The sequence below is a fragment of the Anabas testudineus genome, chromosome 24, assembly GCF_900324465.2.
Source record: "Anabas testudineus chromosome 24, fAnaTes1.2, whole genome shotgun sequence".
NCBI classification, from domain to species: Eukaryota; Metazoa; Chordata; class Actinopteri; order Anabantiformes; family Anabantidae; genus Anabas; species Anabas testudineus.
Window position 1 is genome coordinate 13856309 of NC_046632.1, and position 27051 is coordinate 13883359.

The following is a 27051-nucleotide window of genomic DNA, read 5'->3' on the forward strand; positions in this document are numbered from 1 at the left end:
TTCCAATTCCACTCAAACCAGAAATCCTAACTCACCTGTCCATGAAAAAATTCTCAGTCTCGTCTTAGGCTCAACAGATTTCCTCCTAACCCCAAATCTGTTTACATTTAAAATTTGATAAAATATCCCATTTATGAACTGGCTGAATTGAAAGTGCATTGGGCCCAGCCCTGAAACTAACATGATTAAGCAAATATCACATGGTTCGACAAAATCGTTAAGTGTTCAAAAGTGTGTGTGTGTGTGTGATATATATATATATTTTTTTTACAATTTGCAGTACAAAGCGGACTTCATAACTTCCAGTAAATCAGTAAGTGATGCTACAAAAGAAAGCCGAAAACATAAACAATAATACATTTCAGCAAAAATCCTACACATCTTCAAATCGCCACACAAAAAAAAGAAAATAATAATAATAAAAAAAGCGAAAAGCCTAATACTTGACTTAATGTAAACTTTCTGTTTCATTGTCATTCCTGCTTCTAAGACACTACTTTATCTATTAAGCAACTTATACCGACAGTAGGTTATTTTATGTCTTTGATCTGGCATCTGACGGTTTCGTAACCAAAGTAAAATGGGTTCAAAGTGGCCATTAACTATTCAAATACTTAATAATGTTCTGATTCAGACTTCACTGACACAACCAGGAAAATATGAAGATGTGGCTGCCGACGTATGGATTATAAAAGTGAAGCATTCACAGAGTTTGGCCAGGATGTGACTTTTAAGTTTCTTGTTTTTGTACAAAAGTACAGGCTGCAAATACTCAAACATCACCATGATGAGATAGAAGTCCAACGCTGTTAAGATACTCTGATATTCAAATGAGAGCAGGAAAGTGGGGGCCGCTGGAAACTTTAACTTGCAGTTGTTCAAAAGCTGTGGTTGCAGCTTGCCAAAAGGAGGGGAGACATCTACAGTGCACATGGAGTACTGCAGATGAGACAGCACGGTGCGTCGAGTCCACGGGAGAGTGGTGAGAGGCTTAACATTTAAACGGAGCCCGAATCATACGTACACTGGGCCCACTCAAAAAGCTGTACAGTAAGCGTAAAGGAATAAAAGGAGTAACATCTATTCTTCTGTCGTACTCCCAACAGTTCCTTCTGTTAACAGTCTGAACATTTTCCCTTTGTTTAACAACACAACAGGAGCCAATTTCCCATGTGCCACTTGTAGGGATGCTGGATGGATGGATGCTACAGAACGGCCAGCACAGAGGGGAGTCAGGACCAAGCGAAAGCAAACACTCGATGGGATGTGGAACGATGTTCTCCTCTCTTCTTCACCTCCTTCTCCTCGTCTCTCCTTCGTCTGTTTAGGAGGACTCGATGAACTCCAGCGCCAGGTCGTAGCAGAACCGATACTGCTCCTGCAGACACAAACGCATTGACCACATTTAATCTCCAATGGCTAAATGTCGTCAATAAACCAAAACCAACATGTGATTATTGCTTGTCTCTAACCCACCGGAGTATCCACCATGTTAGGTTTGCTGTTCCTCAAGGTCTTTACTGCGTGGAAGACATCGACCACACTCTGTCTTTTGGCCATCTCACAGACAATGCTGCTGGCACAGAACACTCCACTACGCCCACCTCCGTTTCTGTATTGGGACCGAGACACAAAATATTAACAGAGAAATGAGACAAAATGCTGAAATTGATATTTCATCTGCAGTTTTGACCCCTCTGATATTGTTGACAAACCGTCCAGGTTGTCATTAAATTCTGAGAGTCACTGTGAGGGAAGTCATTCACAGTTTTTAAAACCACTAAATGGGGCAAAGATATGAAGACTAACTACCATTCCTCAAGTATTTATTAGACCACTACTGGAACATGTTGAGTGATTTTATTTTTCCACTGAGTAACAGACAGCTCTTTTTCACCTTACAGAGATAAACCCATAGAGATGAAAGAAGCATGCTGTGTACTCACAGGCAGTGCACAATGGTTCTCCCCTCTCCTTCTTCCCCCTCGCGCTGCCACTGGTCAACCTGCAGGATCAGTTTGAGGAAGGAGCGTTTGGAGGCGGGGACTTCCCTGTGTCCTGCCCAACCCAGGTACTGGAACTGACGGACCATCAGGTAGCCTTCCTGAGGCTGAAAGATCAAATGACACACATACATTTGGAGGAAGTGTTAATGGATTGAACTAGAAAACCAGAGAAACAATAAGATAACAGAAATCTGAGTACTAACCCTGGTGAGATTGCAGACCCTGAAGAGTCTACTGATAACATCACAGTCCATCGAGCAGGACATACATTCCACCTGGACCGGCCCGTAACGCAGCATGCCCTCTTCTGGCCAATACTGAGGACAGCCCTGAGTAGAAAAGGATGCAGCATTTAGATACAATACATGAAAAGAGCATGTCATTATTTTAACATTTATGTTGTCTATATTCAAGTACATTAACATTGGAGCTGTGGATATTTGACAGTGTTTATATCAGGACTCAGGACAAATGGTTCACAGTATGAATTAAACAGACATTATACTGAGACCTTTACATTAGCAAAATATCAGCTTCTCTGAAACTAAGCGAAACAACAACTAATCTTTGTTTTATGACATTATCAACATATCATAATGAGACACTGCAGTTACCTGAGCCAAGTCAATCTCGTTCAGCATAACCAGACTGGTACAACCATAGTCATAAACCAGACGCCAAAAGTCTTTGACTGTGTTAGGCAGTGGATGCTGGGTAACAATGAATGCAGCAGGCTGCCTGTAGCTCTGCAGAGGAGAAGACACAACAAAACCAATATCAGGTTTTTCATCAACACAGACGTCATGTTTGTTGCACAAAAGGTACTTTAAACCTTTAAAAATCTGTATGTTTCATATAAACACACTTGAAAACACAAACAACGGAGCAGAGTGAAACAGATTTCGGGATATGATACATCATTTGATACTTGGTCATGCAGTGGGAGGGTGGGAGCATGCATTACATAAACAAATACACTGAATATATAGTACATCTACAGTCAGTTATCTTCATGTTCAGTCAAAGCTGAAGAAAAAAGTCTAGAATGACTAGACCACGTTATTTGGACCATGTTTGTCAGGTCCAAATAAAAGATAAACCCCCTAAAGGAGTCATGGGACTTAAAGAAGTGACTGAACTCAAAGTTAACTGAGCCTTGCTCATCCTGAATGAACATGTGCAGCCAAATATGTGGCATGGGCGTGAATGACTTCGCTGACTGAGGCAGTGTAAACATGAGCAGAGTCTAAGGTGAGGGTCGAGATCAGGTTTAGGATCTAGGGTGCAAATGGTTTTGCTAAACATGAACCTGATGGCAGAATGACACTGAAGCCATGAAACAAATCCAGTATTAGAAATCGGAAATCCCATTACCTGGAACTCTTCTGACAGCTTGATTAGAGAGAGGCCAAAGGTAAGTTTAACTTAACTAAACTTTAAAGAGGAATTTGAAAAACTGGACTTTTGTTCTCCAACAACCGCTGTTGGAGTGAAGCCAGGTTTCTTTCCACACCATGCATGTATTACACTTTGTGTATCAACCATTACATTAATATCAATGTGTATCTTTACCCACCCTTTACTACACCGTCCTCCCTCTAAAATCTATAGTTCTTATTAACACAGAATCGCAACTAAACCTTAACGTTTAACTTTGACTGATCACCAGATATTTCTATCTTCCCTTAATTTTACACCTTTTTATCAAGCGGGCAACACGCTGGCATAAAGTCAGCTGTTGCCAATAGAAGTAATGTTTAGGTGGTGGCCAGAGAAGCTAGTGGTCTTTTCAGAACCTGGATTTGTCTCTAGCCTTCTGCTGCTAAAACCACAAACACAGCATCACACAAACAAGGAAGGGTAGTCTGTGTGTGTGAGTGTTGTCTGAATCGACATATGTGCAACACTGTTTGCATGTCTATGTGTTTTCTTCACCATTACGTGTGTATAGCCTCCTAAATATCTGTATCATTTTCAACAAATGTGTGACTGCAGTTTGGGACAACCAACATTATTTGTCTTTTTTATTATCTTTTCATGTTGTGTGGGCTCAAATTGTGTTAAAAGCAACACATCAGCTAGGCTAAAATGCTATTTCAGAGCACACACAGTGTGAAATGTCCCAAACTACTCATTAATGATGTGTTGAAAATAACACAACCTCACTGTATGTGTATGGGAGTGTGATATTGACTTACATCCATCAGAGCAGCATTGATGTAGTTGCTGCTTTCTCCGTCTATCGTAATGAGGAAGGGCAGGCATCTATCTGGAGGAAGGCCATCCATGAAGCGGTTCTTATCTTGGTTTCTAGGCAACAATGCAATGCTGCAGTCTTCAGGCTGAGGCTGTGGGGTCACTGAGTTTAACGTCTGGACAAATAGAGGGATATAATTAGTTAGCACAGAGACAACAGTATAAACCTTCACATACAAAGTTGGGACTCAAAGGGAGTTCCCAAGAAGATGAGAAAGTATCCTAACATGATGCCTAAGAAATTGGTGTCCATAACATGTTAGGCTGTTGAGCACAGGTTTGTTCAGTCATTCACCTAAATGTGAATGATTGATTGTCACAGTCTAGATCTGTTTCACTATAAGGACTAAAGATGCATGTTTTAATTACCTGGAACTCATCCTTCAGATGTGACGAGTTGGTCTGGGAGTCGATACGAATCAGCTCGTAATAGGCTGCTTTGAATTCGCAGACTGGTATGGCTGTTTCTCCACATAGACAAGCCTCTAGTATGGCATCATGGATGAATATATACTGCTCCTGGAGACATATAATTCAAGACATATTATCATACCCACACACACACAAACAATTTACCTATTAATAAAGATACTGATTAGCAATAAAAAGGCACAGAACTTGTCATGTGGATAACCCAAACAGCTGTGATACACAATGATAATGAGCATGCAGAGTGAAGACTGATGGAAGGTGGAGCTATGAATGACATGAGATGAGATGAGAAGGTTTGATTTACTCCACTTCTGAGTCCGTCTGTACAGGAATTTGTTTTTGAATCTTTTGAAATGACTGCTCAGATGTGAATGTGCTTTGTTAAACTTTAAACTGTGTCTATACTATAACACTGCTGCAGATCAACAGTTTGCACAATTTACTGTTCAGTGTTTTAGCATTGATAATGTAAAAATGTAATTAAGATCACTTGGCCCTAAAGGTGACTCCGCAAGGTTTGTGACCTTATTTAAATAATGCAACTATTTGCCCCTTTCTTTGCACACACAGAAAATACATAATGGACGGAGGTGCTTCACTCAAGTCACTGCGTAATTCTTGATCAGGTCACTGGATGGCGCCAAAGTGAGATATTTTCACATCCTTGACAAAGTTACTTGATGAATTAAGATGGATTCTAACCCTTAACCTGGCCACAATAATAGAAATCTTCACTAAGAAACACATCAATATACTTCTATACTACATTACACAGTATTTCTAGTGGGATTTATGAATGGGTGACAGATAGATGGCTCTACGTAATCACTTCAGCCTGCACCATGCTCATGGCTGAGTCTTACAGTGACGGTTTACTGAATATATTCTACGATGTGGATGCAGATGGAGGATGGGTAATGCAGTCACCTCAGTCTGTACCATGTTGATCCTCCTTGAGCGAAGAGCCTTCACACAGTTGTAGATGTCGACCACCCCTTCTCGCTCCGCCATGTCCAACATGATGTCAATGACTATGAAACAGCCTGTGCGCCCTGCTCCGGCACTGCAAAGACAGAGGAAAAATAATTTCTATAAAGTAGACGATCTGTCACATAAACGTATGCTAGTAATTATTATTTTATATGGTAGAGTGCATTCAGTATAGGTTAGCATGTACTTCAGTATGTTATACCTGCAGTGGACCACAATAGGACCGGCAGAGGGTGGATTGGAGATTTTAACTCTGCGGATGAAGGAAAGTAGTCCCGTAGCATGATATGGAACTCCGTGATCGGGCCAGCCTGTGAAGTGGAATTGCTTGACTTCCCGCACCTCGTTGAACCCACGCTGAGCAAAACACAAAAGATCCATAGTATGTAGGTTACAGCTCACTGAATGTTTTCCAAGTTAAAGGTTTATTCACAGGAACACATTATCAACTGGTCAAGCTAATCACAGGCAATACAACTACTGTAAGTGATGTCAAATAGGAAACAGAAATGAAATTCCATATGTTTAAGACAACATCTCAAACACAAACACAGAGATATTTTGTAAAACTTACTCTCTCCAGTGTGAATGTGCGAACCACATATTCAGCAAGAGGTTCAACTTCCACAAATGTCACCTTAAAGTCTCCATACACTTCTGCATCATCTGGCCAATACTTATAGCACTTGACCTAATAAAAATCAAAGCTGACATTAGTTTTTCGATCAATTAGCTGAACTGCACAGCAGAGTGGAGAAGAGAGAAACGAGAAACTCACCCTTCCGACCTCCACCAGATTGGTTACCATGACGATGCAGGCTGACTGTTCCTGCCACACCATCCTCCAGAAGTCATACACTGTTTCATGAACGGGACCTACACATAAAATATAGTCAGCATTTAGTTTGATGGCTATGTGTGAAGAAAATTGTTCACTGCAGAATTTATATTTAGGTATTTCACCTTGAGTAGCGATGTAGTGACTTGGTCTCTGGTAGCCCTGAAACACAACATCATACCAACTCAATGTGCATCAAAACAACAGGTAGTAGGCCAAAACTAATCTGTTCTGTTTCTCTCATCCCAGGCGAAAGACGTTTCCAATGATGATCTAGTACATATAAGCTAGCATTAATACTTAGACACTGTTGTATTAACTAAAGGAAAGCTGGTCGTGTATAAGTTACCTTTCTGAAGTTGCTAAATTAGACTCTACTGCCATAGTCACCTTTATATCAACTGTCAGGAGTGCAATGAGCACACAACCAATTAGTGCAGTGTAAAACAATGGTGGGAGGGCAAAGCAGAGTGAAACTTTTCATGCAGGCCCCAGCAACTCGTATGGACAGGTGTAAACGTGTGGATGTGTAGGTGAACAAGCATCAAGGTTTAGGGGGCATGAATGAAAGAATCCACAGTGATACTTACATCCCTGTACAGCCAAATCTATAGGCCAAGCCACAGGCAGAAAGAACGAGTGGAAGAAAGAAAGAAAGAAAGAAAGAAAGCACAACAATGTCAGTGAGTGTCAATCAGAAAAAGAAAAGTTGCATTGACATAATGGGAGCGTGAACAGAACATGCAGACAAAATATGGTCTAAATTAAATTAGACTGAAAAGAGAGGACACTTCCTTTTACTTAAATCATGCTATTATATAGTTTCTGATATTATAGCAGAATTTCTTTCCAATCTCGTCCAGTTTATGTTCAATAGAGGGAGTGTCCAACTCTTCACTCTAATTCCATGCTTTAGTTTGTGGTAGCATGCATGTAGTACTCAAATGATAACAAAGAAGAGTAAAGAGTGCGCTATAAGCAGTATTAGTTTTTCAAAATGTGAAAGTCAAACATGCAGATGATTGTTGTGAAACTGAAATGGCAAAAGATGACTATGGAGTTATGCACAAACATGAGACAAAACTGGCAAATGAATGGATTGAGGGCAACAACAAGCTGTGGTGTGATGTTATTTGCAGGACTAGATGTTAGTTGGCTGTCTTGGAGCCAAACCTTGTGTTCTGTAGAGATTAAACAATCTGTTCAATTCTGTTCTGTCAGTCTATGTTTCTGTTTGTTTCTACCAGTTTGCTTTGTATTTATGTGCAGTACTGAGAGTGGCCTTCTTATTTAAGCTGTCTGTCAAATCACCTGTTTAAAAGAAAGTACTGTGTATGCAGGAAAAAAGTAATTTAGTTAATATGGCTGTATCAGTATAAACTGTGAGAGTACATTTGAGGATGGATGGGTGAATAAATGGACAGACTTGGGAGAGAGACAGCAGGATGCCTGAGTAACTAGTGCTGCATTTATGGTGTGCTTTTGCGGTGGCTGGATATGTAAAATGGTATGATGGATGACCAGTAGACGCAATAAAGGTATAGAGGCCTGACATACGAGCGAGGGAGTGTGGTTTCGTTGGTTTCGTTGGGAGCCAATAGTAGCATTCGATGCGTTTCCACTTACATCGATGTAGTTGGCGTTGATGTAGTCGGAGGAAGGGTCGTCTTCTATGGGCTGGAGAATAACCCTTGAATGGTCATCTAATGAAATACAGAGAGGAATAGGGGGACAGCAGCAGAAAAAATAGAGACAGTAGCACAGAGGGGGAGGAAAAGAGAATAGATATTTGTTATAGAGCAGCAAATGAATTGAGTTACAGCTCCTGAAATCCTGTTTTCTCAGCCAGCTTCTTTCTATAAGTGATGAGTTCCTACATGTTCATAGTAATATCAGACAAAGTTCGAATAATGTTGGTTATTTTAAGAGAGGCATCTCTGCATTTTGTTTTTCCCTGTGCTCTTTTAGCAACATTTAAATCTAAATAAATGTATTTGTACTTATTTTGACATTGAGTAGGAGTTAAGGTGTGTTAGCTGTGAGTTCTTGAAATATAAATCATCTTCTCTCTGTTCAATACAAATAAATGACACAACTTCAAACAATCAAATAAAAACATTAGGTCCAAACTATATTATATATATGAAGTACTATTCTTTGACCACCTGAATGCAGTTACCCAACAACATTCACAGACTATAATGCATTATAGCTTTTCACTAAATTGCTATTTTGACCTTGTGAGTCTAAAGAAATAACATTACCCAGGGGAAGACCCCAGATCTTCAGAGCACAGACTAATAGTTATTCTCAAGGTGTACAAACAAAAGGTGTTTCTGCCTTTGCAGTTATTGCTCAACTTGTGAACTAAAAGTCTCAGCAGACAAAACAAACACTTAATTATACAATTTCTACTTATTCAGTTTAATCTAATTGTTTCCTTTCTTCCTACAGTTCGTAACAAAAATGATCCGCCATAAATACAGGTCAATGTCTTGCTTACATGCTATAATGTTCCCATAGCGGTTCTTGGTACGGTTCTGCTCCTTCTTGGCCACATCCCAGGAGGCCGACTGACCCTCGAAGAAGCTCTGTATCACCAACAACACACGAGAAAACAGAGAAGAAAATTATACATCGTGCATTTTTAAAAAACTGTTTAAGATATGTCTGAGCAGCAAGAATGACTTGAATGATTGCTTTGCTCTTGTGATTTTATTGTACCGGTAGATGAGCAGTTCAATAATGCTTATTAGATACTAAAACTATTGGAGCATTTAAAGTGCTGTAGCGCTTTGACTGTTAAATCGATAAGGCAAAGGAAATACCCTCAAATTAAGAGTTAATTTAACGCTAATAGTCATTTTATCATTTTAACTGAAAGCAAAACATCACAGGAAGCATTACAGATTTTCACAATAATAGCCTACCTTCTGTTGAACCCTAATAATAAAAGTGCTGATAATGATAATCTTACTTCATACTCCTCCTTAAAGCCGTAGCTGTCAGACGTTTTCATCAGGTTGATGTGCTGCAGGAGGTCGGCCACTCTGATGGCAGGATGGAGCTGCCCTGTCTGATAAGGCGATTCAGTTCCTTCACAATGATAGCGAGGAACATCGAGGAGCCTGCTGTTCTCTGCTGCAGAGCCACTGTGGTTCTCATCTGCAACAACAGGAAATTACTGGTCAGCCTGAATGAAAATTAATTCACTTCATTAGAATTTAACTTTCACTTATCAATGTGTTCAGTCTGGAAGCTTGAAAGCAGTTTTTACATTTTAAAGAATAAAATGGATCTTGTATTGTGAAAGAAATTACACAGCTTTATAAGTTAAAGTAGGTGAGATACAATAATGTAACCTGAAAACAGGTGGATCTGAAACCAAACCAGTAGCTTGTTTCCTTTGTCTATACTCACCTGTGATTGGAACTACACGTCAAAGCAGCAGAAAAAGGAAAGAGTGCACAGTTTTGTCAGATTGTCAAGACAATTTGTTAGACTCTAAACATGGACAAAGGTGAAGTCAGACTGCTTTAATCACAAAGGTGTATGCATAACGGATGATCCAGTTTACAAGAGATCGCTGTGATGTCGCAAAACAACGGAGCATGATGGAAATGGTAATTAGGAAATTACCATTTGTGAATTTTGTGATTTGTGAATTTTGCCACTTTACTAAAGCATCTGCAACAAGATAAAAGACACTGCAACACTTTAAATATGTCTGCTGCAGTGTCTTTAAGTGTTCATCTACTGTTGTTTACATCTACATGACTTGTTTCAGTAGTTGCTGCTTCAAATGTATGTATTTTGTAAAGTTAAAAGCAGCTGAGGAAACATCTGTTAGTCAGCTTGAGAATTAAAAAAAGGTAAGAAATATACTTTGTGAGTAAAGTTTTTGGATTTAATTAACGGAAACAAGTAGACAGGAGAAGTATTTTAAAAGGTCAAATTGATGCAGAACATACAGGTGAACTTGTCAGTGCTGTGGGGGATGATGTGAGTTGGCAGTAGAAATGCAAGTGACAGGTTTTATTATGGCGGGTACTCGGACTTTCAGCACAACCGACTGGTTTCATCTTCACCTGTGTTTATTAACTGACACTGTTTATTTCATCTGACTGATGCTTTTCTCTGCTCTGAGGACATGTTAGCTCATTACTGGTTGTTAAAGGTTTGTTAAACCTTCATCAGGCCAATTAACAGTAAACTTGACCTGACACGGCGTCTTTATTCGCTACTTCCTGCTCCTTCTTTCCACTCTGTGATGTTATTGGCTGGGACATACTGTAACTGCAGACTTCACTCCAAATTAGATGCTATGGAACAGTTAATTAACACGGTTTGGTGGCGTTGTGGATTGTGGACGCCTTAGGGGAATGTTCGAACTCCATCACAGTGCTGTGTCAACACTAGACAAAACTAAAGATAAACACATTGCAGTGCAACACTGGAGCTGGAGATACATCCAAGTTGGCAAAAATTACACAATCTCACAATTGTGACTCGGGCATGAGCAACAAAACAAGCCTGGGGAATAACACAGATGGTAGATACTCAGGCAGGCTAGATCCAGTGCACAAACACACACACAAAAAAAACTTGTGACAAAGACACAGAGCTGTAGGCACTACATTGACTTGATGTCACAAATTTAATCTGCAGTCATTTTGCAGAGGCAATGTGACAAATTATCTTCCCCTTTTTAAAGCTTCAGTGTCTGTCATTTTAGGCACAGGAGATGGCATGGCTTAAAACAACTCAAAACTGTGGAAATAATGAGGTCTCTAAGGGAGAATGACGGTAATTACTGTGAATATCAATAACGCTCAGTAGGAAACAGAAACCATGGCTGGGATTGGGAGTGACTGAACCTGGGAAAAACACAGGATGACAGATGAAGTGCTTGGCTGTTGGGAGTTTTTAGTACTGGGAGTGTTTTACACAAAGAGTTGGCACTAGGTGGCATGAAAAGATAAAAGAGGAACACACAGTTTTATCATCCTCATATCTTCTAATACATTACAAACTTCCAGAGTTTGTAATATTTGTAATATTTATGTTATTTACCTTCGTGAAACATCTATCACGTCTAACATCATAGTACAGAAGCTACACCCAAGCCAAACTATCCATCCACACAAACATAAATGTCAGTGGCACTACAGGTTGTAATGGAGATGATGACTCTGTCCAACGACCACAGTTACAGACAGTTTTAAATAAAACTAAGCTATGCAGAGACTCATAGGGATATACAGGACATGGCTACAAGCACGGGGGCTTTATGACAATGACAGGTGATCAATACAGGGAAATATGTTGATGGTAAATATGACGTTGCCATCCATGCCATAAATCTCACCTAACACAGCAGTAGGAACCAGAGGATCGTTGGGCACTGCAGGAGGAAACATGGTGAAGAAATGCTCTAATTGTCAGTGTTAATCAAACATACATAAGGATCCAAAAGTGAGGACAGATCAAATGCTCCCTAAAGAAAAAAGAGAGCAGTATATGACGTCTGAAACCCTCCATGTTGAACTGGAGGATCATCAGTGTTTGCTTTGCTCAGTGTGGTCCGGAAAAGCTAATTACAAATATAAATGTGTAATTTATAAATGAATCTGTCATTGTTTGTTTCCAATTTTCATCATATATCTAATCTAAAGTCTTAACTTATAAAGATGAATCTATTATTCAACTAATCGATTTAATCAGTCAAACATTTTTCTGCCCAAATTGCAAAACTCTTCTATTCAAGATTTCAGTAAAGTTGGCAGGAAAACATACCACATACCACCTTATTGCAGCTCAATTCATTACTCAAAAAACATCAAAATTGAACTATGAATTAAATAAATATAAAAACCATTTTTATGTGTATGCTGTTGTTGGTTAGAATAATGACTGTAAAAGTCCCATCAGGGAGAACAGGAGAGATAATGGATGAAAGTTGATGGGTGGATGAAAGATGTGAGTTTTATGAACGTACATCTGTTGTTGTAGTTGTGAGAGTCCATGAAGGTCACAGCCATGGGATCTTCTCCATGCAGGGTGCTCTGATCAGCGTAGCTGCGGTCCATGGCGTTCACCATGTGTGTCATTTCCTGCCGAGTTGTTCCAATGGCATCTTTACGTTTTTTAGCCAGTTTCCTGTCAAGGCATAGACGGACACAGTCAGGCACCTTGCAAACAAGTACATGAACATCAGCTGCCTGCAGACCAACTCCTCACTTTTGATTTGCCTTGCAAGGAATAAATGTTCAAATTGAGTGTGTCTTAGTATTTTTAAGACTTTTTTTTTTTTTGGCAACAGTAGCTTGACTGCAGGCTGCTGATTCTGAAAGGATGGGAGAAGAGAGAAAGAGAGGAAGGAAAGACAACAAGCAAGGAAGGTAAAGGAGATGCTTGTTTGTAAATGGCAGCATTTAACAGACTCTTCTATAGGAGCAAAGGGAAACAGCATCTAGAACAGACCAGGGAAAATTACTTATGACAAGTAGAAAAAGAAAACTGGTTATAAACCTTGGTACCTTATAGATGAGCTGTCAGATGAAAGAAATGTTTGAACTGTGAGCTATTTAAACTCTGTTTTTATAATTTAATGTTTTTATCTGACAGCAAAGATAAGGAAAATCCCATTAGAAGCACAATAAGAAAATGACTTCTGACCTGGAGCTGCACCAGTAACCAGTTCAGTGTTATGAGAGAGTGAGGATACATCTCAGCAACACTACAACTGGTACTGCTATGGCTTTGGTTTGGTTATCAAGACAAATTTCATTTATCATGAGACCAGAGACTGTTAAAATAATAGCTTAAAAGGTAACAATTAAGACCTTATGGTGTGTTTAATTCTCTCAATATCTGCAGTCCAACTGTTGAGGGCTATATATTTCGAGCATGACTAAGCATGCAGGAACATTATGTATCCAGAGCCATAGATGTGCATCAGTTAAAATAGTGAAAACAATCTCTGTGTTTATTTCATGGTCAAAAAAATGTTAAATTCACACTTTTAAAGCAATTTGAGACCCAGTGTACATATAAAAATGTAGCTTGGATGTAGTTGAAGAAAGCAGAATGCTAATAATGAAATCAATTACTGATTGTCACCAAACTGATCCAATGTAAGGCTCTGACTTCTGACCCGCAAACAGACATAAAGCATGCTGTGATTTCTTTGCATATACATTATTTTACCTCCTGACACCAACTCCACCCCTGAGATTCCACACACACATACAGTAATATACACACACACACTCAGCAGGAACAAAGATTTAACTGCTGATCAGGCGAAAGCTGCTTGTGTGAGTGTATCAACAGAGAAATGGTACAGAAACCACCATATGCTGTGTACTTGTACTCTAGAGAAAGAAACAGGAGTAGCTGTGACCAGAACTAAGTCGGATCCGTATTTAGGATTTTTCATTTATTTTCTCAGTACTGAATTTTAACATATACTGTACTGTACATAACTGATACTGAGCACAATGTATCTATCATTATGAACTGTTAAACCAACTACAAACCGTGTATTTTATTAGATTTTATTATCAGGTACCACTATGTGTGCAGGAAAAAGTGATTTTGGTCACAGCTGGTGAGAGATAATAAGAGATATAGTAGGAAGGAGGAAGTACCCGTCCTAAAAGAAAAACCATAAGAACTCCCAACACAAAATCAGAGCCCCCCCCTCCCAAAAAGGAAACCAACTGGTCCAGTTGAGCACGTGTACTGGAGTTACTGTGATACCTGTGACTTGATGGGCGGATGGATGATCACATGACTACATGCACACAAAGAGCTACAAGTCACAAGTGCAGCATTCTTTTTTCAAAAAACACGCTCAGGCCTGTGTCGTCCCACTTTGGCCCGCATTGTTGTGGATTACGGCCAACACTGGCCTTTCTCAGCCTGCTTCAGAGCAACTTTGGAGCATGTAGAGGACACCGGGGCTGAGGTCAATTCACTGTCAGTTCAGTCCCTTTAAACTTTCAAAACTGATGTTTATTAATTTACTGAAGATTCAGGAGTAGTTTATTTCTTATATTTCAGACAGGAAACAATTATTTTTATGTTTTAAATATAAGGAAATAATTGAAAAAAAAAAAAAGGATTTGACTGACACGAAAGTGAACTGATCCCCACCCTGGCAAGGTGTCAATGAGGATGACTTTGACTGGTTGGTCAGAGCTGAAAATGTGTTCTGTCTTGAAAAAAGTATACTGCATCTTTAAAAATAACAACAACTAGCCACTAATAAATTTGCCAAATAAGGTAACAGCAGCTGGGTGAGCTGATTGTTGATTGGTTGTTTACTTACAGGTAATAAGAGTATGAATAGTAGGTCCTCCTGGGGTTGTGAGCCAATCAGAAAGCAAAGAATGAGACACAAGGGTCATGAATGTGCAAATCAGGACAGTACTGTCCTGTCCCAACGAGCAACAACAGAAACAGAAGAAAACACCTATTGATTGCTACAACTTGAGGTCATGCAAGGGTTTGTTATAATTATAATGGGCCCTATTTTTTCAAGTTTAATACTCAATAAATACTACAAAACAAGCTAAGAAGCCTGTAAACTATTACTAAAATAACAACAAACTGCAAACATTAACCTATCAACATGCAGTCTTTCTCTTCTTTACTTCTGTAGTATTTAAATTAGTCCTGCAATATTTTAAAACCGCTTTTTCTGTAACTGGACAACCCTGGTTAGAGCTTTTGTCCTTTCGCCTTTAATCACTCCTACGGATAATAACAATTAGCTGAAATCGGATCTGTTAACACCACAAAACTCGCTTCCTGTAAAGCAAGCATGATGTCATAGAGATATCATCATGTCCCACCATTTTAAAGATGCAGTATTGTTCAAAGTTGGAAAGATTCAGTGACGATGAAGATTGATCTCCCCAGAAACCTTTATCTGTCAACAAAACCTCATGAGGGTCACATACAACCACAGATTGTCCCATAATGTTTATTATATTTACTAGCAAACTACTGCTAACGCGAGTCAGTTGTCACAGGTTGGTTGTAAATACAGTATCTAAGACTTATTAACTTATTAGCAGCCCCTTGATCATTTAGTGATTTGGTCCTAATGTATATGTCAATCTGTCTCTAGTCCAGATGAATAAATGTGGTTGTACATAGAATTACGGAGCCATAAAAAAACTGTTATCCCCCAAAACAGCATTATCTTTCGATTGGGATCGAAAATCCTCGAGGGACAGATCATGTTCAGTAAAGCATGTTACAGTAATGATGCCACTGAGCGCAAACTGTGGGCCAAACACTGTCAGAGATAGTATCACAAAGTAGTAAGAGCTTCTCGAGTAAATTGTATTTTTGTTACGCTGCAGTTTAAGCTTTAAGCCATTTACATCCTTTATACTGTGACACTAAAGCTGCAGCACGCATGTTGAGTCCCATGACTTCATTAAGAGAATTAGAATATAATTATAAAGTTCTGGGGCTGCAAAGTTCTCCGGTGATGAGAGCACGTTATTATTTAATGATCATAGTGAGTTGTATGTATGGTTGCTCTCTTCTGTTTTACCAGGTTCTTCAGAAAACAGCTGCTGCACAGTGCTGTAGCTGTGTTTAGCAGCCACATGGTGGAGCCCTGCACCAAATGAACACAGCACAACTCTGACTTTTCCTGATGCTTTCTTTAAAGTGAACAACCACTCAACCAACCTTCTATGATATTATGGACTTTTATCTTCTTGTATATTTAAATGTCTGAGATTTGTTTTAAATAGCTGTAATGTGAAAAAAACAAAACAAAAAAAACATGACCTCATATATTTTTCTGCACTAAATCACACAACAGTGAAGCGTGGGTGACTAATTTTAGAAGTACCATATTTTTTGCACGGATCTCAGGAAAACAAGCCTTCAGCTATTTAGTGCCTTTAAACAGAGCCAACTTCAGGAAGCGATCAAAGTGGTTCTGAAGGGAGATCAACGTTAATGGTGGATGGATGGATGATGGTGCTATTACAGCAAATAGTGGACCAACACACAACAAGAGAATGGATTTAGTGTAGGTGCACAGCTGTGTCTGGACATGAAGTATTGCTCATGTAAGATTTGCACTCTTCGTGAGATTTTTCATTAGCGCTGATTGTTTAGCGAACATGTTGAGGTGCTGTCACTCACCTCTTCTTGACCAATAGGATGGCTACCAGCACCAGCAGAATAAAAACAAGAACACCAGCACTGAACCCAGCAATCTTCACCACACGATCTGTCTGTTTAGCAGGGTCAGGGATAACTTCCGGCTCCTCTGTAGCACCTTTGACATAGTGACAATAAAATAACATTAATTGTAATGTAATATCAACACAAACTACAGTTGACAAATTATTAAAAAACAAAAAGAAAAGGTCATTTTATGTGAAAGATGTGTTATACTAATAAAAAAGCCCTGTTATTATTTGAAAAGTTTGGTTAAACTCATTTTGAAAGCTGATTATGTTTCTCACCACCCAGACATCCTGTTTCTGAAATCTGTAACTGTGCACTGCTCAAATCAAACCAACCCACCAGTAAATTGCACAATCCAGGGCACCTAAAGGGCAAGATGTGTAGACCTTCTCCACATTTCTCAACTGATTGTAAGCTTGTTACACAAATAATGAATCCTGGCACTATGTTGAAGTATTTACTCATCTGTGCAGAACCTCAGGCTGCACAAGGATGCCACCTAACAGCCTCAGGAATTATGTTTGTTTTCTCTGCCCTCACATCAAGAAAGTGGTGCGCGTGATAAGGAAACAAATCCTGATGAGCCATTAAAAACAGAAAGGTTTAATCACTCCTGTGCTAAAGATCAGGTAAATATCAAGACTCTAAATGTTCTTTATAAAGCAAAGTCAGACAACTGCCAATGCAAATGCCATGGCAACCATCTTCCATGACGCAAATACAGCCAAAAGCGTATTGGGATTACAAATAGTATGAGACGAGACAGGAAATTCTTCATATATATGATTTTTGCGCAATAAATGAACAAAACTACTAGTGAAAAGCTCTCATTGGTCTTTAGTAACGTTATTATTTATTATATTATTTGTATAAGTTTTATAGTAGACATCTCGGCCTATATAAACTAAGCTTTACTAAGAAAACTGTAGAAACAAGTTGAAAGCAATGCTACAGTAGCAGCTTTGTCAGTTTGTGTCCTCAGAGGACCACCACAGTTATTAAGATTCATCCTGAAGGAATCGTGAATGCCTGTACAAAACATTCATGGCAATCCATGTAATACTGTGAGATATTTTAGTGTTGTGACAAAGGGCTGGATCATCTGACAGTACCATGATGTTTGGGTTAATTTTACAATTTAACATTTACAATTTTGTTTCACAAAGTCTTGTGAAAAGGCAGCAAACAGAGCATCGGCAGAAAATGACAATGTTTATCCCTGGCCTCTATCATCTTATGGAGCTGGGTCAATTGAGTTAAAAGCACTCAGCTTACACAGATCTGAGTTGCTGATTCATTTTGTTTTATCATCTGATAAAACATCTGATCTGATGCACGGCCTGAGTGAACTCCCTGCACACTCACTCCTCTTACCTCCAGATGCAGCCATCTTAAAGCAAACTGTGACTGTGTGTCTTTTCAGTGTATTTCAGGTTATTCTTAGTGTAATGCTCTCATTGGAAGTGCTTCTGACATGTTTCTGCACCAATGTCACCACATATTACTTGTACTCAAACTCATTTCTGTTTTTGATGACTTCAGAGACTTGACTGAACTCCCCGATTTCATCTGTTTGGAATATAATTCACAAATTATGTTCCAGGCAGAGTGCATGCTGTAGAGTGGTTTAAACCCTGTTGATCATGGACAGAAAGTCAACAGAAAGAGAGACGGCATCTGTTTTCATGCTCCTAAGCTCTACTTAGTGATCTCATCTCATAACGCCACCATAGTTTGTACTGCAGAGTAAGAACATTATCATGCATTATGATAATCCAAATAATCCAACACAAAGACATATGCACAAAACTCAACACAACGCAATACATCTACCAAATAATAATCCACTTCTAATGCTAAATATCAACAAGATAAATATAATCTCCCCCTCTCTTGCTTTATCTGTCTCAATATTTGTGCCCTTAACATGTTTTGTTCTAAAATGCTTGCGCCAATGAAATCTTCTCCAACCGGCCTCATGTCATTATGTAACAAATTCTATACAAAAACACAGGACTCAGATTGATAGATGAAGCATTAGCAGTAACAGTGTGAGCCAAAACATTGCTTTTAACGGATAAGGTTGTTATAATTTAATATTTTACTTATTGTGAGCAAATTCCAAAACAACACCAAAACCAAAATCTGTCAGAGCTGTTCCCTAACTTGTTTATTTGAACTGTTCCCACTGCAGAAATAAATCAGGTCAGGGCATAAATATGTTGTTCAAAAGCTAAATTATTTTGTTAAAGCAATTGTGCACTCATTTTAAATAAATGCTACTGAATCAAGCATGAAGATATTTGGGGACGACTTTCGATTGCAGTTTAATACACATTTGGCTACAACGTGTGTGATGTGTGACTAAGTCAGAATAAATTTGTTAAGCAAGTAGATCACTGTTAACGATAACATAGAATACTTTGCATATGAACCACAGCAGAACCTGCTTTAAATGCCAAAGTGGGTAATAAGTGGCTGCTAAATGTAATGATTGATTTCCAAACCCCTTTTTCTAAAATGAGATTCGCCCAGAAACACTGAATCTTTTTATAATTTTATGTCCTGTAGATGTTGAAAGACCCAAATTCTTTGTGTTTAGAAATATTCTTTTTAAGAGGACTTGAACAATTCTCTCACTAAGTTTGGACTGAACACTCTTTTTATACAGAATCATGACATTACCAATTAACCTTACAGTGTTTCTTGAATATTTTATAAACTTTTCAAGTTAGTTTTTTAGTAAAGGCACTGAACATTTTTTCCAAAACTGTCAGATAAAATTTTAGCAAACTGACAGACACAGATTTCAGTGCATTTTTAAATATCCCAAAATATTACTGTAGACATAGTCACCCAGATTCACATGTGGGTCAATAGATAAAATAAATCGTCCCAACAGCTCCACATTATTTGGGCATTTGTGTGTTAAATTATCCTTATAATTTTTTTGGTTAATGGCACCATCTACGTCCAGCTTAGTGGTTTCAGGCCAAGATAATTACACAGGCACCGTGTATCAAACAAGACCACATAGAAAAACAATCTTTGAAGGGTTCTAAGTCTGACCTCATAATGTCAGCGGCAGCTCTTAATGTCTGTAAAAATTATCCAGGTCAGTTAGTAACACTCACAGCATCCAGCCACAAACACACACACACAAAACAGCCTGAGGCAGCATAGACAATACACAATAGTCCAGATGACCTACTAGGACCACCATCCTCCGTCCTGGCTGCACGGTTGAGTGCACACACACATGCAGAAGGACGTGGAGAGAAAGGAAGGGCCAGTCGTCTGACCTCTCTGTCCATTAGAGTCTTTCTCCCCTTATTAAAAAAATCTAAAATCCTCTCTAAAGTCTTTCAGCGTCACTCAGACGTCCTCAGGCAAGAAAGACGGAGCTTTGCAGCTTTTTGCAGTAACCACCTGTTCAAGTAACTGCAACCACCAGCAATTCTTAAAACATGATGACACTGGAAGAACAGAAACTTCACATATTTTTTTTCTAATTTCATGGTGGGCAAATAACACCTTAGAGGCACAACAGGGATTGAACCACACCTTTGATCTATTCCATCAGCTTCCAGAGCCTACCTGCTTACTGTGCATGTCCATGGTCATTTGAAGACTACGATCAATAGGGAGGCACAGTTTTATACTTTAATGTCAACTACAAATCTAAATTTCAGTTATTTTTATTGTTTATTTTTATAGCAGCGTGTTCATAGCATGAACCAGTGCCACATACCACAATATTTAGCAACCTGTCCCCGAATAGATCTTTATACAGAATATAATTCAGTCCGCCTTAACGATTCACTCCACAATCATTAAAGCTGAGTGTGCTAAAAATCACGTCCCTTTTTATTGTCTAGTTTTATGATCTTTCAACACTTGGAGGTCAAAGTAAGGTCCATCAGTTGAGAACAAAAAGTCAAAAAGTTTTTTCACCACACTAATACCTTCACCATAGATAAACCGAGACAGTCTGCAAATACAACATATAAAAATTCAAGTAGTTTACCCCTAACATAGTAATTGCTATTGCAACAACACATCATTTTTAGGGTAAAACTAACCTGGCTCACAACAGTCTAAACCCAGCAAATAGGTAGGAACCTCCCTTTGGATAATTACTTAATGGATGATTATTTTAACAAGTTATTCAACCCTAACTGATTCAGTGAGTAGCTTCTCATTTCTTAAACAACTATGTCTGAAGACACATCCTGTGGTCATGGAAAAGATGTTAATCTGTTTCAGAAGAGTCAAATTATTGGCATGAATCAAGCAAAGAAAACATCTATGGAGATTGATGAAACTACTAAAACTAGGTTGTGAAGAGAGGCGGGTGGAGTGATGGACCAATCATGTTTAGTTCCTACTGTACAAGCCTGTGGGGCAGTGTTATGATCTGGGGTTGCTGCAGTTGGTCTAGGTTCAGCAACGTTATGTGCCCAAAGCATGAGCTCAGCTGACTCCTGAAAATACTGAAAGACCAGGTTATTCCATCAATGGATTTATTCTTTTCTGATGACACGGGCATATTCCAAGATGACAATACCAGGATTCATTGGGCTCAAATTGTGAAAGAGTGGTTCAGGGAGCATGACTCATAATTCAATCCCATGAATTGGCCACCACAGAGTCCAGCCTTAACTCCATTGAGAATCTTTGGGATGTGCTGGAGAAGACTTTGTACAGCGGTCCGACTCTTCCCTCAACAATACAAGATCAAAAAATTACTCTGGACGGAATAAATGTTTTGACATTGCAGAAGGTTATCGAAATAATGCCACGGTGAATTGTGGAAAACAGCACTGGGCATCTTTTCTCCATATTGCAGGAAAAATAGAAAACCAATGACGGGCAGATGAGTCTATGTTAGCAATCACATTAAGATTAGAATTTCCTCTGATGTTAGAAGCTTTAGTCACACGACTATACATCATTGTCACTGTCACTGAAAACAGAGTAATGTTCTTACCCCACAGAGATAACCTTTGACCCATCAGCCACATTTCTAAAACTCTTTCCTCAAAACAGAGTCTATGGAGCTGTTTGTGTTTCTATGAATGTGTGCACTGGTTTAAGGTTGTGCAGGATTAACTCCACACCATTTAAAGCCAGTCTGATAATCTATCAACATATGGCTGCAAGTACAAATATGGCTGTGTGGAGGGGCTAAATATGCATATAAAAACACTTAACACGAAGGTAAATAGGAGATTGTCATCTCTAATATTCGTATTAGTCTTAATTATCAAACACATACCACATACTGTAGAAGTTATAGGCTGATGAGATTATGGGTCAAAGTGCAGTATATGTTATCCAAAAAAACAATGATAATATCAAAAAGAACTTTATGAGGAGGACATAACACACAATAACAAGCACAACGTAATCTCATCAGTGATGGTTTGTTCTTACCTTTTACAGCCAGTCTCAGACACTGCGTCTTAGTTTCCTGAGGAGGAAAAACAAAATAAATCACATGTCCACACACAACAAACCAAGAGGATGTGACGTTGTCTATAAAATACTGTACATACAATACAATTACAACACGTGAAAAGACGAGGGCATATTCTGCTGCCTACAGGTGTTGTATTATTTTGTCTTAATGTAAAGTCGGATTTGTTTATTTACTCTCTCTGTGCTGCTAACAGCTTGAAGGTAGATGTTATAGTTCTTCCTAGGAGCAAGTGGAGGATTCCAGAAACCCTGCGGAGAAGAAGAAGGCATCATCAGATTTTATAAGGCACAATAAACATAGATTATCATCCACTGTTTTTATTTATTACCTCTGCTAAGAAGGGCAAGCTTCCTATTGTTTTATTTGACAGTTAGATAGAGGTTAAAGGAAGTTTAACTAGATGATGAACATCCTGTATCTTGTTTGTTTAATACATACAAAATCCAAATAGGCCAGGACTGAGATATTCTGTTGTTGTTTTGTTGTGTAATAATGTCTGATCGTGTCGTGATCTAGTGGATTTACTTAAATCTAGCACAGATTTTATTATGTGTGGTTTACATTTTGCTTTGGTATTGTAATTTATTTACTGGGTTTACCATGACTCCTAACAGATTAGCATTAAATTTTCACTTCATATTTTTGTGGCACTAGACACAGTAAAGAATGTGTTGCACAGATAAAAAACTCTTGCCTGATATGTCTTGTTGTCTCCCACAGTGAAGGGGAGCGGCTCAGGCAGGTTACTGGGAGACAGCTGAGCAGCATAATAATATGGAGATCCACCGCTAGATGCACTGTGGTAAGAGACAGGGACCTGGGAAAGAGGATATATTTCAATTTATTATTAAAAAGAAAAAGAAAATGTCCATAAATCTTACAGAAGTTTTTTGTTCCTGCAAATAAAGAAAGATCTGAAGATGCCAAATGATTGATACATAGTGCAAAATGAATATTTTTTGGAATTAAGCTTTTCATAATGGATGTATATTAGGCTGTAAAGATATGGCATGCAAATATTTGTAAACAGATAATCACCTCATAACAGTCAGAGGAGGCTTGACGACGTGTCCGCTTTGGATTCCCCTCCTCCACCACAATCTGGTAAGCACTGTCGGCAAGTGGACGACGAAAAAACAAATAAGTAAAAGTAATAAATATACGCAGATGAAATCAAATGATAAGATAAATTCTTCTAATTTCAAACATTGGTTAAGTAGTTACTGACCTATTTAGTGCCAAAAGTAAGAAGTATGGATTCAACCCAAATTCAGCCTGGGTTTGAATATGTAATGTACACTGTCTAATGCTTGTGCATACTACACCTTATAGGAGCTCCCTTGGCCTGGGCAGGTTTGAGAAGCACAGTGATGGTAGTGGCGGTTTCATTGAGGAAGGCCTCTGACCCATCGTATTCATCTATTGTCGGGGCTGAAATAATAAATCAAAGCTTTTATTAGTCAACATCTGTCACCCTTTGTAAAAAAAACATGCAACAAAATGTTCCAACTTCTTTATTACCTGAAATATTAGTGGTGACGTTGAGTGTGGTCGCTGGACCGAATCCTTTGGAGGTGGATGCTCGTATAGAGAATTGGTATGTGACACCTGGGTGGAGTTGGGAAAACATGTGATGGGTGGTGTTCGAGGGCAGAGACACCGTAAGTCCAGGCCGCTGGAGAGGCACCGATGGGTCAAAAGAACGCACACCGCTGTAGCTGATCTGAGATGAAGAGGAGAGACAGAAACCAGTTTTTACCAACTTACCAACACAACTTATCGTTACTCTGGACTTCTTCATCATGCCCGAGTTCTGATAATACCTCATATTGTATGATGATGCCATTGGGTTCAGTTGGTTCTTTCCAGTGAAGATTAATTCTGTCCTCATATGGAGTGGATTTTAGCGACTGACTGGGAACTGGACCAGGAACTGTAAACACACACACACACACACACCGTTAGACAAAGGTAAAAAGCTATGATAAAGTCAGGGTATTAATAGACAGCTGATCGGTCAAGACTCGCTCAAAAACGAAATTAGGAAATAAATAAATCGCACCGTCTTCATCAGTTTGTATGACGGTCTCGTCGCTCTCTTTCCGTCCCTCTGGATTGGTCAAAATCATCTTCAGGCTGACGTTGGTGTAAGGTGGCAGGTTTCCCACCAGATGGCGTGGTGCTGAGAAACAAACAACAACAACAAACAGGGCATGTTTTACATTTTACAGTTAACAGCAGTGTATCACAGCCTAGTGTGATGAGTATTACCTTTAGGGTCCATGTCCAAGCAGTCAGCCTTGCTGCGGTTGTTGGCAGTCATATAATGGTAGCAGATGGTGACGTTAAAGGTGTGACAACGAGTGATGTTGTAACCCAACGATTCCCAGTCCACTGCTATCAAACGGGACCTGGTTTCTGCAATCTTCAGTCTCTTAGGAGTCCGCATAGGTTCTACAGAAAAGGCAAGATGAATAAAGGGAAAGAACATCAAGCAAAACATTAAGAACACCCGGATTTACACGATGCTACTATACTCAGTGTGCTGGACTGCAGCGTTCTGCTCATACCACATATCACTTCAAATAAATAGTAAGTAAAAGTATTTACAAACGCCTGGAGAGACCAAAACTGCTGACTCAACATTTTTCTCATGTAGAATAAGAAGTGTCTATATCTACAGTATTTTATTGCTCCTTACTGCCACTTAGCTATTTCTCCAATGTATTAATGTCTGTAAGATGTGTGTTTGCTTTCCATATTTTATAGAACTGTTATTGTCAATAGAATCCACCTTGTCTCCTGCCTGGCCAGGACTTTAATTACCTTAACTGGCTCATTTAACTGGATCAATAACACCCTGGATCCTAAACCCCACCCACCTCGACAAACACACACACTCTAGACTGAACAAACCAAACTGTGCCACCTCTTGTTTGCTTTCTGCCCACTCGTGAATTTCAAGAGTGGGCCATCTTCCATAAAGCAGCTACTCCTCCATCTGCAGTGGCCACCCATCTACCCACAGGAGCTGCCCATTCTCTGTAGCTATTAACTTTACCACCACTGCTACCAATCGTTGCAAAGAGTTATTTCTCTAAGGAAAGAGAATGGCCTCTCTAACTAGAGGAGACTAGAATGACTGTTATTACTCCAGAGGACATGCTACTTCATCTACTTCACCTGTAGCACTTCCCACTTTGCTCTACAATGGTTGACGCTCAATGTGCAGTGCATTGGGTCGTGGTAGATGCTTATATACAGTAGCTTGTGGCTAGTGTCTAACATCATTTTAAAAGTGTAACGAACTCTGGAGCTAAAAAAGTCTTTCAGAGGTACGAAATGAAGACTGTTGAGTTTGAGCTGCTAGTGTTTTGTGTACCTGCGTGTCCTGACACTTTTTAGGTTAAATAAAATCTTTTTGCAACTTCCTTGGGAAGTTTAAGGTATGGACTAGTTAAAAATAAGGTTCTGTTGGTGTGATTACTCCTCAGCTTGTGACTACAGATCCACCAGTGTAAGTACCATTAATGGTGTTGATGGTCAACGTGGAGTAAAATGAAATTGACAATTATTACGACACCTCTGAAAACACCTCTCTGATCAGGATCAATATGTCAATGTAGCATTAGCAAATATATGCTCATTACATCTAATATTGATCTCGCAGATCTGCTCTAGACATCCCCAGACTAAAGGGAGACCTATTACTGGGCAACCAGAGCAAATTTAATTAAAAGTTTATCGTTTGTTTATTGTTCCTTGTCATAAACTCACACAGTGTTAATTATTCTTTCACCTGTTGATGTTCCTTCCTCTTTCATTCGCTGCCACACTGTAACCTGCCCGTTCCCGCATGTCCCTCCAGGATTTTTTAATAAAAACAGCTCACCTTAAATAGAAACGCAAGTCTAGCTATGTCTAGCTCTCTGTTTTTCCCTGGGTTTTCCTCCCTCAGAGGAGACAACACAAGGACACAAACTTGTCCCTTCTTCTGACAACCCATTATCTGCCTGTCACTCACCGACACATGCACAGACACTCACTGGCACGGACACTCTCACACTCAGTTATTACCCAAACACACACACACACACACACACACAGGCACACACACCTCAGGTTGGGACAGAATCAAGATTAAATCTGAGCAGAGCGGGTATAGGTGTGTTTTTATGTGTGTCTGTGCTCTAGCCCAATAAAACTTCTCATAACAAGAATGCATCGTCAAGGGCAAACACAACTCTCGTACACACTAACACACACTGAGCTGTAAGCAAAATACAAATATGTCAAGGTTTGCTAAGTCATTTAGTTGTAAATAGTTCATTAATAAAAAGACATGTAGACATATGAAAGAAAATGAGAAAGAATTAGAAATGAGAAGAGGAAAGGTTGTGAAGACACCCGGGAACATAATTGTCTGCTGAGCAAATATTATGGCTCAGTTGTGTGTGTGTGTGTGTGTGTGTGTTAATAGCTGAGGGGTCAGAGCATTTCATTCTTTGCTTCTACCTGTTATTGGATGGTTGACATTTAAATAGAGCAAGAGGGAGACCTACTGCTTTCCCTTCCTGTCTCTCCCTCTACTTCCTGTCTGTTTCTCTCCATATTCAAATCAATAGTTGGTGATCCTCACCATAAACCTGGCTATTAGAACACACACACACACACACACACACACACACACACACACACACACACACACACACACACAGAGTTAGGGCAGTACAATAAAGCATATTGATTTCAGGGTGTCTTCATGCTCACACTGCTTCAACGACACGCACACACTTCAACCCTGCATTTCTAAACACTAT

At 39.2% G+C, this 27051-nt stretch overlaps 1 protein-coding gene across 7 annotated transcripts in view; it reads right to left on the reverse strand.

The window, feature by feature from the left end:
• Positions 1 to 261: 261 nt before the first annotated feature.
• The window catches only part of ptprk (protein tyrosine phosphatase receptor type K), an 86743-nt gene continuing 59953 nt past the window's right edge, over positions 262 to 27051 (reverse strand). Inside the window, exons 11-38 of one of the 7 annotated variants that reach the window (XM_026340614.1) lie at positions 24503 to 24685; positions 24294 to 24413; positions 24055 to 24164; positions 23753 to 23954; positions 23557 to 23662; positions 23270 to 23342; positions 22926 to 23048; positions 22405 to 22479; positions 22186 to 22222; positions 16702 to 16837; positions 14858 to 14887; positions 12521 to 12681; positions 9500 to 9687; positions 9026 to 9113; positions 8080 to 8225; positions 7113 to 7130; positions 6648 to 6684; positions 6463 to 6560; positions 6259 to 6375; positions 5887 to 6041; positions 5622 to 5757; positions 4632 to 4781; positions 4205 to 4378; positions 2621 to 2752; positions 2210 to 2335; positions 1947 to 2110; positions 1477 to 1612; positions 262 to 1378 (exon numbers count right to left, since the gene is read on the reverse strand). In XM_026340614.1, the coding sequence (XP_026196399.1) occupies positions 1325 to 1378; positions 1477 to 1612; positions 1947 to 2110; positions 2210 to 2335; positions 2621 to 2752; positions 4205 to 4378; positions 4632 to 4781; positions 5622 to 5757; positions 5887 to 6041; positions 6259 to 6375; positions 6463 to 6560; positions 6648 to 6684; positions 7113 to 7130; positions 8080 to 8225; positions 9026 to 9113; positions 9500 to 9687; positions 12521 to 12681; positions 14858 to 14887; positions 16702 to 16837; positions 22186 to 22222; positions 22405 to 22479; positions 22926 to 23048; positions 23270 to 23342; positions 23557 to 23662; positions 23753 to 23954; positions 24055 to 24164; positions 24294 to 24413; positions 24503 to 24685 (3275 nt within the window). In that variant the 3' untranslated portion in view covers positions 262 to 1324. Of the gene's footprint in view, positions 1379 to 1476; positions 1613 to 1946; positions 2111 to 2209; positions 2336 to 2620; positions 2753 to 4204; positions 4379 to 4631; positions 4782 to 5621; positions 5758 to 5886; positions 6042 to 6258; positions 6376 to 6462; positions 6561 to 6647; positions 6685 to 6737; positions 7131 to 8079; positions 8226 to 9025; positions 9126 to 9499; positions 9688 to 12520; positions 12682 to 14857; positions 14888 to 16701; positions 16838 to 22185; positions 22223 to 22404; positions 22480 to 22925; positions 23049 to 23269; positions 23343 to 23556; positions 23663 to 23752; positions 23955 to 24054; positions 24165 to 24293; positions 24414 to 24502; positions 24686 to 27051 lie in introns of those variants that run through there. The other 6 variants (XM_026340610.1, XM_026340609.1, XM_026340608.1 and 3 more) reach the window with 6 other exon arrangements.